Genomic DNA, 12,292 nt, shown 5'->3' on the forward strand with positions numbered 1-12,292 from the left:
AAAAATTCCTGATTGTGAAAGTTTTCGCTAGGAACCATTTTGGAGTTATGAATAAAAATGTTTGAAATTTTTCACTAGGTCTAAAAATCTATTTTTATTTAATTTATATACTACTATAGTAGATACATCATAAAACAGAAGTTGTGTAACTTTTTGCCTTTGATTGGCCTACCAAGTTTGAAGACCATCTGAGTCTATTAAGTGCCTAAAATAATTGAAAAATTGGTGAAAGATGTACAAATTTTGTTCTATTTGTAAACATCTAACTCCTGTCTAAGTTATATTGTAGATCCCACAAAATCCGTATATGTTTGTGGAATCCGTTAGTTGATAGGTACTACCATTATGTCATAATAGAGTTAGTAATCATTGGTCTGTTCATGGATATTTGTAAATAAAGTGTCTTTTTTAAAGGTTGGTTCCTATCAGTATCCAATTAATCATTTAGTAAATGTCCTACTCCCAGTGCAAGGTTTAGTTGTATCTGCATTTGATAAGTTCTTTCAATAGTGTTAAAAAATGATATTAGTGAATAATGTTTGATGATTAATATGTGGGTAACAAATGCTATTTGTTCAATAATATCTTATTTGATCTGGGAAGTCATGGAATTACTTAAAGCTACTTTCCTAGATGCCCTGTGAATCTTTTTTTTTCTCATTTATCTTTCACAATATGCTTAATATTGTATTAAAATTCTTTTTACTTAAATCAAGTTTGAAGAGTTTCTTTTATTTACAAATGGAGTTTATATTGCTGTTAATATCCATAAAATTTACAGGTACTACTAATAATGTTCCAACTCAAGCTTTAGACCTAGAGGCATTGCTAGCTGAAGAAAATGACTCTAGAGATGCATCAACTGGCAGGCAGTCGTAAAAAGTTATGCCAAACTTTAAAAGTTACACATTAAAGTGTAATGTTATTGTTATTTGTTGTTATATGTTGAGTCTCTTATTCTTTAAAAAATATTGGGAAAGATGAATATTAAAATTTGACTTATTTATTTTCTCTTTTGAGCTTTATAGTGTGTCGAGTTTGCTATGTATTTAAAAGCCATTATAAATATTATGTTATTTATGATTTCGATGAATTGATTGTGATTGAATTTGAGAATAATTATTCTATTTCCTTTTCTTTATTGTATAATGCAAATCAAATTAATTAATAACATAAGTGTATATTTTCAGTATTTACTTATTTGTTATATTTTGTTGACTTATTTAGATTGAATATGTAACTATTTAAGTCACTATAGTTAATTATATTTTTTATTATCTTTTTACAAAGCTAGAGTCTTAAAATTAAATTTTATACACTGTCTTCAGTGTTTTGTGTTATGGATATTCATCACTTTCAAGTTTAATAATAGATTTATTATTAACTTTTTATCATGAAAGTGTTGAATAATATATATTTTGTTATAGATGGTCTCTAAATATTGATCATATATATTTTTTAATAGATGGTCTCTTAATATTGATGTTAAGTAAGTCATTTATATAATGTATACCTTTCTAATCATTATAAAAGTGATTTTAATTTATAAGATGTTGCAATTTTAATTGGTTAAGTTTTCTAAAATTTAATAGAATAAGTATAATAAAGTTTACAAATGAAATTAGTTTTGTTTTTTTCCTTATATATTTAATTGGTTATTTATACCTCTGGACCAATTTAATACTTCTAGTTAAGTATTCTTTTGAGCTATAAAAATGGGTGTTATTTAACACTCAATACCATTTAGTACATCAGATGTTTCTACTTTTTAAAATTTAGGGACAGTTATGTCCATATAGTGCTGTATTTTGATCACTGTTAGACAGGGCCAAGGATTTGAACAAAAGCTGCTTCTACATTCTCTTATTGTTGGTTAGATGATTGATGGAGGCAATTTATATATGAATATATGGAATGATATATTTTTATTAATACAATATCTTGGTTATTCTGGTCAAATGTGGTTACTCTTGAAAGTACTAACTTACCGACATTTGATTATTAACTTTACATTCTTATAAAAAGTGTGATCAGTCCCTATATTAACATTTATATTTTAAATTTTAATCTCATCTGTTGCAGTGATTTTTAATTGTAATCTTTTCTTTTGTTCAAACTTTGCATTGATTGTTATTATACCTAGTACTTCCTCCATTTTATTTATTTGAGATTGTTGATGGTAGTTTAGTAGAAAAAAAAGTGAAGTTGTGTAATATATTAATGAATTCTATTTTTGTAATTTGTCAAAAGCTAACAGTCGTTAATAATTGTCTCAAACTGTATCCCAATTATTTCTTGAAACTGTTAGAATAAAAAAGAAAAACAAGGATACACTCACTACTTACTATATAATTACCTTGCAAGCATCATGTTATTTTTATCTATACTTCCTCTTATTCTTTATAGACCTAAATTATTGAGCTTTGAAGAAAATTGTTCTCATTTTTTTTATTTTATTCTTTTAGTAGTTAACTATTTATTCAATTTTTTTTTTTTATAATAGAAAAAATATTGTTACATTGTATTTTAACAAAGTAAAATGATTGGTTTTACCAACATTTTTATGCTGGCGATTTAAGTGGTTGGAGAGTCTTATTTCTCTAATCTTTCTGCCATTTAGTTGATTCCAATGAAACTATTTGCAAAGTTTGAATTGGTACCAATAATCCTATAGAGGGTTAATTAGCATATTGTAGACTTAATCCAACAGGTATTCATGTGTTGGTCCAGCTGAACTCTTGATTAAATATCTTCTAACGATTTTTTTGGTGAAGTTTTCTTTTATATGAGATATGTTGAAATATGAAAATAATCAGTGTGCTCTTAAATAGTTCTTAAGTAGTTACATTATCATTGAATACTTCAATGACCTGCTAAAAAATTTCTACCCTAGTCAGATAACTCAGCATTTGTGAATACTTAGTATTTCATTTCTTTAGTAAGTATAGAAATAGTACTGTTTTCTTGATCTCCTACTAACTATTCTGTTGGCTTATTTAAAATAATAACTGTAAACGAGGAGAAGATGGTTGGGGGTGCGGTCAATGATAAACACAAATAAGTTGGATTAACCTATTTTTAATGTGCCAACATTTCGGCTAGAGTTTCTAGCCTTCTTCAGGGCTAAAAACAGAACAAGATAACAACCACAGTAAGTATAGAAAAAAAAAAGTATAAACAGAATAATTTTACCGCACCCCCAACCATCTTCTCCTCGTTCATCATCCACGGTCAACTATCTCTCATAATTATAAATAACTGTAAACAATTTAATCTACATTGTCAAATCCAATTCAAAATTCATCACTCTCTTATTGGTTAATGATTTTTCTTTAGTTTCCCTTCAATATTGCAAAACTCTATTAGCTGCTACCTAATGTTGTACATCAAATTAAGTACTAAACAGACTAAGATAACACTGATACTATTACTAATATCCATTGGCGGAGAAATGCACTAATGCACTAGTGTGACTAATTGGGTAGATCCAGAAGTACATAGTTGTTGCTCTGATTCCTTTGAATTGATTAGGATATTCCTTAAGGAATTTTTGTAACTTACTTTGCACTTTTTAGTTATTTATATTTCAAATGCCCTAGGCCTATATAAATTTTTGAATGAATCCATTAAATCAACTTTCTGTTTATTTATATGGTATAAATTTACTGATATTTTCAAATCAACTAACTACATAGATTACTATTAAAACTATTCCTCTTTTTATAATATATTTTTTAGGAAAAGATCGACTAAAGACTGAAAATCAAAGTTATTAGATTTATAAATTTTGATTTATAATCTTTAATCTTCTGTATTGTTTCAAACTCTTTGCAGCTCTCTTAAGACTATACATTTTTCGTCTTGAGTATTTTTTTAGATCTTCCAGAATTTCCTTATTCTTTTAAAAACCATTGGCTTTGTATGGTTTTTTTTCTTTTAAGAATGATTTCTAGCATGAACTTTTCAATATTCAAGTTTTTTTACCTCATCTTTTCATCCACTACTAAGAAAATCCCTCCATTATTATCAATATCAGCACTAATTGGTAATATAGTTGACATACTTTAAATCAATTAGTATGTAATACATGTCCTACTTTTTGTTCTCTGGTTTGACTATATTAACATATTCTGAGTTATTTTAAACTGTTTCATGTTAATATATAATACATATTTTGTTTTAAATGTTTTAAGTTCTTGGTATGGTTTCCCTACTGTAAATTTTTTAGGGTGATACCTTATTATTAAAATGGCAATGAACCATGTATTATTTTTTTATAGTATTTTAAAATTGTATATATAACTTTAGGGTTCAAATGGCCAAGATGATAAACCTATTTATAACAATAGATAACCTTGTTCCTAGTAAAAGTGAAATAACATTTTAAAAATCAAAAACAGATTCACTTGTATATGATAATGTGTTGTTTTTATTATTTACTGATACAATAGAGGTTATATAAATATAACATTAGTAAGTTGTTTAAATGAGTTATGCAACAATATAATACAGGCTAGCTGAAAATGTAGGATAGAAAAGTGACCATCTGATTTACTATACATGTAGCTGAAAAATTGAACTCCATGCTTATGCTTGACAGAAGTTCAATTTGCTTGCCAGGATTCTTTAAAGATAACTTGTGTAAATTTCACAAATCCATTAACAATAATTCATTCTTTTCTTTTTCTATTTCACCCAAAATTTAGTATTTAAAAAAAATTACTGTTGATCCAATCACATAAATTTTTGTTTGTTTCATCTTCTTCAAAGATATTTTTTTGAAGTTTCATTTCTTATTTTTGGATTTTCAATATAGTTCAGAGTTACTACCCTCTTTAAAACTTTCTATTTCACCCAAAACTTTGTATTTTTTGAAAATTATTGTAGATCCAATCACATAAATTTTCGTTTGCTTTCTTCATCTTCTTTAATTATATTTTTTTGAATTTTTATTTCTTATTCTTGAATTATCAATTTAGGCCAGGGTTATCAACTTCTTTAAAAAGAAGTATTAGACAAAAAGTGTAACCAGCTAGAAAAAGAGGCTAATTTTTAATTTGTAAATAAATGTGTAAAAAATGATTAACAGGGAAATATTAAAAGTCAAAACAATATACAAATACATTCAAAACAATTTTATATATTGAAAAAAAAAATGAAAAATTCTCTTTAACTCTTCGAATATTGTAAACAAATATTTTAGGTTAGAACTACCGAAGTATGGGACAAGTCGCATTCCATAATGGAAGTGGGAGGGACATGGGATGAGTCAAGAAACAGGGCTGTTCCAGTAAATACGGAACAAGTAGCAACAGTGATTTAAGTAAAAAAACAATTTTCCTTGAGAAAATAAGATATTTTGTTACAAGGTGAATGTAGAGTAGAAATATTAAATTTGCCAACACCTTCAAACTTATTTATTTATATAATACAATTAAATTATTTATACATTTTCTATATATAATAATACACTTATAAAATATGAAGGGTTTATTAACATTACTTTAGACCTATCAGTCAAGAAATTACTAATGATCCTTTAAATATATATAAATTTTATTTATGTATAGATTAACTTGAAGTTTTCCTTCAGAAAGTATGCTTTCTTATCAAAGGAAAAGTTATTTTTGTTATTTCAAATAATCATTTTCTAAGCTTTTGGTACACAACAGTTAAAATAAAACTTAATGAATTCCTTTGTACTAAATAATATCTTCCAGATGTTTGAACTGCCTATGTAATCATTTTAGGCTTGAATATAATATGTACTTTTTAAGCCCAACTTTTAACAAAACTGTTAACACCCAAAAGACCCTTAATCTTGGGTTTGACAAACAAGATCAAGAGCAAAAATATAAACTTTAATAACGAATAAATATATTAATTATTAAATGAAACAAATATAAAGGTACTTAATTTAGAAATTTAAGTCATCTGAAGCCAAAAACCATTTACAAGATTTAGTAATTTAATCTAATAATCAAGGTATGTTTTAATAAAAAAACTTTTAATGAGACTAACTGAAAAATGCTTTTTTTTTACATTTAAAAGCAAAATTAGGACTAAATAATTATTTTGGTACATTGAAATGTATCAAAACAATTTATTCTGAGTAAGTCTAAAAAAATGATATCTTGATGAGGTTAACTTTACATTATGTTTTCACATAACACTTCCTCATACTGAAAATAAACATACAAAACATCTAAATGATACAAATATAGACATTTTACAGAAAAAATACAATAGATAATAACCAGTCATTTATTTATATAATATTGTAAATAATTCATTACATTACATTATTTCACATGGTTTTATATATAAATATATATACTATTAATTAAAGTAGAAATTATTATCATTATCTCAGAATAATATTTGTATTTGGTGGGGGATCTTTAGGCTTTTTAAAAATGCTCCAGGATAACTTTTTTGAATCTTTGGTATCTTTAGGTGACTGTTGTTTCATCCTTGGATCTGCATCCGGCTTTTTGGAAGACTTCTGTTGAACGGACTGTAAAACATACGTATTTAAGAATTATTAAATAGCAGTAAACTGATAATGCATGATAAAAATACATTTAGCTTTTGATAGTATCATATAAATAAATGAAAAATTATCTCAATTCTGGAATATATTAGTCCCCAAGAATAAATTAGTAAAACTTTTAAACAATGTTTTTCTGGCTTTAGATACATGTATGTAAAGAATTCTAAATTGATTACATTGACTATTTAATGTTTCACAAAAAACACATTTCTGTGCTTATAACAGCTTATACTACAAACTCATTACAATCATTTCAGCATGCTCAAAGTTAGTGTTTGAATGAAGCTTGTGAGGAAACTTTACCAATGAAGGCCATCTGTATAGAGATCTATATTTTTACTATTATGTCTCTGTAAAATTAAAAAATTTAAGTTTAAATGACAACTTAATGCTTAGCTGTCGATATGTAAGGCTATGATTCGTCTGACGCTGCTCTATGGTGTACCTCTTCAAAACAACACAAAAAAAACTCCAGAGCTACCAGAACTGTATCCTTCAGCAGATCGTCCGAGGCACCAAACTGCAAAGGGCCGGGAACAGTGCCATCCTCCAAGAATTCCAGCTTCCCTCTGTTCCGGAGTTCATAGGCCGATGGCACATCAAGATCTGATGGCCTGAAGGCCTGTGCAAACCCACTCTTTCGGGAGATTGCCCCACCACCAAGACCTGGGAGGTGACAAGGCACTGTTCCCTTGGACGACTTGCTTGCCAAGGAAAGGGGTTCAGACTCAGTCTAAACCCAACTATTCTAGTAGAGAGGTCCTTTCCCAATCATGACAACGCATATGGCGATTAAGCACCACAGTGCTCCCCTTCACACAGCGGATCACACAACCTACCTTAAAATGCCCCTCAGGCAAAGAAAGGACATTTATGTTCATTATGTACACACACACACACATTTACATATATATATATTGTATTGGTTATGTTTAAAATAATAAAATTAATAGAAGGGTGAGAAAAAAAAGAAAAAAGCTGTCGAGGAACCATCAGGACAGGTTCCATTTCTAGGACACATGACCGTTTTATTCTAAACTGTTAAGTTAAATCTAGTGAATCTACTTATCCTTGTCACAGAACAGAGTAGTTTATTGAATGCAAACATCATGAGCAGTGAAATAAAAATCGCACAACTTTCACTTACTACCCTACTTTGAGTTAAAATCTTATACTTAAATACTTTGTTTTAAGTTAGACAACTTATTTACTATTTACAATTGCAATGTAGCTCCTTAATATATTTCTATTTATTGGTTAGATAAAAAAAAATGTTATTACTATGGTTATTATGACAATAATCAAAAGGTTATGACTATCGTCATAACCATGGAAACAAATTTTGGAAAAAAAACGTATTTCCTCTTTTAGTTAATTATAAAATTCTTTCGTTATTGAATATTTATCCATTGTTTATTATTGCAAACTATGAGAGATGGTTAATTATTTCAAATAAATAAAATTAAGGGTACTTTAGAGGGAGCTTTTTTGAAAATTTGGCAGCCTGGTCATACTATTTTAATGAGGATAAGACCTAGCTGATATGATATTAAAGACTAATTAATTTTACATTGATATGACGAGTTTAATCAAAATTATTACAGCTGTCTAGCAGAAAATGGTAAAAAAAGTACAAAATTGATGATATAAAGTGCACTTGCGGTTAGTCGATTTTAGCAAAAAAGGTTTGTCACCCCCCACAAATCTCCCTTAAATATGTAATACCTGTTTCATACAACTTTTCATTTCTAAATTATTTTACAGGAGTTGGTTATTTTGACTCAAAGGATCTTAAAACGTGAATTTCCCTAGAAAACTCAGATTCAAAATTTGTTATGACCACAATAATTTCCTTTATTATATATTTCATATGTAAGTAAGTGAAAATAAAAAGTGATTGTTCAGAGAATAAAACAAGGTTGTGAGTAATTACAATGTCTTATTCATTACATATACAGTGTCTAATAATGTATTTTCTTATCCAGAACCAATGACTGTGGATCAATCCCATGAAAATGAACAAACTACATCTTTCTGTCCTTTTGTTTTTATACAAGTTTTATTCGAAATTCCTTTTTTCCAAAAGCTTGGGAAAATGTCAGTTGTATAAAATGTCTGCTCTTCACATAGGACCCAATTCCAGGGTTATTTCGATTCTTTCTAATCTTTCAGAACTAATCAAAAGATTAGCCCATTCATAATTTTACAACATCCTTCTGTAAATATCTATTCTCTATTAACTCCAATCTTTCAAAACCCTCAAAAGTTTATTGCATTCACAGCATAACAACATATTTTTGCAAAAAATTTACCTTAATCTTCTCTAATCAGTTTACTGATCTCAACACTCCAAATAAATAAAAATTAATTTAGTCCCCAATTCTGTACTAGCAGACACCATATTATATCTGTGCCATACTATGCCTGCGTCCTTCCTGGAAGGTGAAACAAAATTTTTTTTTTTTTAAAATCCTCTCCATTACATATAAATACAAAAGGCACCTTAGTATTTATTTTAAAAAAGTAAATTGTATTTCAAAATGTATGTTATTTAAATTGTATTGTTTTAGAAACAAATTTGTGATCAAGTGTATGAAATTAAGCTGGTATACAGGCCACCCTCTCAAAAAATTCCTGAACCTGATACTGGCCAGATGTCCCATGAGCTCACATATAGTATGATGGCCACTGACGTAACCTATGCCAGTGATCACCATGACAATTATCAATTGTTTTATATATCCTACTGCTGTTCCAAAAATGTTTGAAGAAAATCTATAATTTTTGTTTAATGCTAATAATCTATTGGTCATATGAGTGCATTTAGTAATTTATTTATATCATAAAATTACAACAATTTTTTCAATCAATCTTTATCATTGTTTCTTTATTTGTACTAAAAATTGAATAACAGGGTTGGTAACATTGTATTAAACAGATCTTATAAATAATTACATGTATGCCCATAGTCCCTTTTCAAATTTTACCGTTTTGAATAAGTTTCATTGCAATAAAAAAATGTGTGAACCAAGTATATGATTATGATCATATTCTTCAAATTATGAAGTATTACCAACAAAATGTAGTCCCGAAGAACACATAAGCTGGCATTTATATTTCTTAAAGTATAGATAGGGGTAAAACTGGGTCAATATCATAGAATTTCTTCAATTACCCAAAAAAGTGGTAGAATTGGAAAATTATGTATAATGACAATTCTTAAATTTAAACTGAAAATGAGGTGACAGTAACCTTCACATTACTTTAGGTATATGGCCCCTATTCACGGCTTTAGCACCTATTGTTTAAATCCTCTTAAGTTACTTACTTTTATACAAAGTGGAGTGACTAACTTAAGGACAAGAACTCTTCCTGAAGATCTAATCAGTCTAACCACTTCCTCATGGGATGACCATTTTACATCAGTATCACCAATTCCTACAATCAAGTCGCCTTCCTTGAGACCACATCGCTGTAAAAGTTAGAAAAAAAGAAAATAAAGTTAATTGATAGATACATTTATTACATAATAATCCAATCCCATGAAAGCCATACTGTAAACATTAAAAATAATATCTTATATAACATGCACATATAGGTCAACTTTTTGATTAACAAGCCCAAAAGATATTTTCAGAAAATACTTTCCAATTGTCTAGTCATATTTAAAATTTAAATGGTTTCTCTTGGACTATTGAATTTAGTAATTTATCACATGGCATGCAGGCTTCCACGCTAGGCTTTCAATAGCCTTTGGAAGGGGATTATTCCTTTATGGCACAGCTTTGGTGTACCCTGAAACTGCTGTGTAAAACACAAAAAGCTAAAACTTTTATGTACAGACGGAAAACAATTGGATCGTTTGTATGTAAATCAAATTTGCTTTATATTTGAGTTTTTGTAATACCTCAGCAAGAGAACCTGCATGTACACCAGTGACTACTGCTGGACTCCCTGTAGTAATAGAAAAACCAAAACCTCCAGAAGATTCTTCTAAAGCAACTGTCCGAGGTGGTGTCCATCTAAAAAACAAACATAGATTCTTAAACATACCGATTTAAATACACAAATTTATATAAAACTTTATTGCAATCTTACCTGTTTCTGGCAGAGAAAACACCTAACGGTCCAAGCCCAGAAAAAAGATCTGATGTAGGCACAGAGCCAGGGTCAGGCGGGGTAGGCCGCAACTGAGTTTTCAGTTCACCTATAGGCTTAACAATTAGTGAAATTGAAAAACAATTTTGTGAACTACTCACTACCACACAGAGTTGTTAAACATGCATCTAATTCTCCAACAATATTAACTTAAGAATAATCGAAATTGAGTGAAATAATTGAGTCATCTTCAGTGCTAAAATTAAAAGAGAGTAAGAAGAGATATAGAATAGAGTAAAAAGATAGAGCATAATTACAAACAGAAAATGACCCAGAGTAAATTTAAAGATAAACAATGAAATAAGAAGCAACATAGATACAAGTAATAATAGTGTTAATGATGAAATAATGAGGAATTAAAAAAAATATATACAATTAAATATCCCTAAACAATAGTTATAACATAATTATCTCATGCCACTATTGAGGCTAACCTTAGAATAAGGTTTGATCCGTGCCTATTTTGTGCACTAGCTCAAAAACGGTTAATTTTTGGGCTTTAAAAAAACAGGACCCAGTACATTCAGTGGGAACATAACAGGGTGGGTATTGATGTCTGCATCAAAATCTTTAAACTTGATTCATACCATCACAATCCACTGACTTACTACTGCTTTGAAATTTTAAAATTTGGATAAATTTTATTAAAATTCTAATACAAACTTAAGAATCAACATTAAGATTTTTCATATCTCCATGGGATTCCTTTTTTTTTTTAATACCTCATTTGTCAAAATCAATCGCTCCTGAGAGTTGGAAAATAATCTATACTACTCAATTTTTTTTGCACGATAAAGATTGTTTTGTAATTCTGGGTCATCTAATAGAATTGACTGTTCTAAATTTTGAAAATAAAGCCATCATACAAAGATTCAGCAACCTCAGAAATCCACAGATAGATATGAGATTTTCTTTAATTCATAAAGAATTTCCGAAATCTGACTCCAAATTATTCATCAGTTAAAAAAAAAAATCCAGATACTGATTTTTTAAAAATTGAAAGGATCACAATCAATAACTGTCTGATCAACTAATTGTATTTTCCTTAACAAATCAATAAATCACAGTAAAAATACAAAGTTTATTCTATTCCATGAGGACAAAAAATATATTATATCATTGGTTTAAAGTGTCAATTAATAATAACTTAAATCACTAAGCTGTAGACATCTCTCTTATTTTATATTTTAGTATTTATCGTCAAATTAATTATTATAGATATTACACTCATAATCACCTTGAGGCAAAGGTGGTTCAATGATGTCAGCCAAGCTTTGTGCTTCATCACACCTATTTATCATATTAGACCTTGCACCCAATACCCTTGATATTGCCTCCTTGGTCCTTAACTCTCTGTTTAACCTCAAAACCCTCCAGGCTTCTTCCAGTCTTGCAGAAGATTTTAACAGGTGTGCTTCTCCTTAGGCAAATAACATAACTTAATCAATATTAGGAAATCATTATTACGCAGTAATATACACTTATGAATTTTAAATCATGACAACTTTTGCATAAAGATAAACATTTTTTGTATCTCCATATATATATAATACACACATTAATATATAAATAACATATATG

The 12,292-nt window shown here is 28.5% G+C and overlaps 2 protein-coding genes across 2 annotated transcripts in view; one reads left to right on the top strand and one right to left on the bottom strand.

The window, feature by feature from the left end:
- The window catches only part of LOC106682565 (CCAAT/enhancer-binding protein gamma), a 10,279-nt gene extending 8,655 nt beyond the window's left edge, over positions 1 to 1,624 (top strand). The window contains exon 3 of the mRNA XM_014423483.3: positions 782 to 1,624. Within this exon, the coding sequence (XP_014278969.1) occupies positions 782 to 879 (98 nt within the window). The 3' untranslated portion in view covers positions 880 to 1,624. The remainder of the gene's footprint in view (positions 1 to 781) is intronic.
- Positions 1,625 to 5,120: 3,496 nt separating this feature from the next.
- On the bottom strand, positions 5,121 to 12,150 carry LOC106682567 (rhophilin-2). The gene is made up of 5 exons (XM_014423484.3): positions 11,949 to 12,150; positions 10,652 to 10,760; positions 10,461 to 10,575; positions 9,882 to 10,025; positions 5,121 to 6,517 (listed from the first exon to the last, which is right to left on the bottom strand). The coding sequence occupies exons 1-5, from the start codon at positions 12,010 to 12,012 to the stop codon at positions 6,365 to 6,367; spliced, it is 585 nt and encodes a 194-aa protein (XP_014278970.3). The 5' UTR covers positions 12,013 to 12,150; the 3' UTR covers positions 5,121 to 6,364.
- Positions 12,151 to 12,292: the final 142 nt, after the last annotated feature.

This window comes from Halyomorpha halys, unplaced genomic scaffold (assembly GCF_000696795.3).
Source record: "Halyomorpha halys isolate HHAL.00 unplaced genomic scaffold, Hhal_1.1 Scaffold424.1, whole genome shotgun sequence".
Classification (NCBI taxonomy): domain Eukaryota; kingdom Metazoa; phylum Arthropoda; class Insecta; order Hemiptera; family Pentatomidae; genus Halyomorpha; species Halyomorpha halys.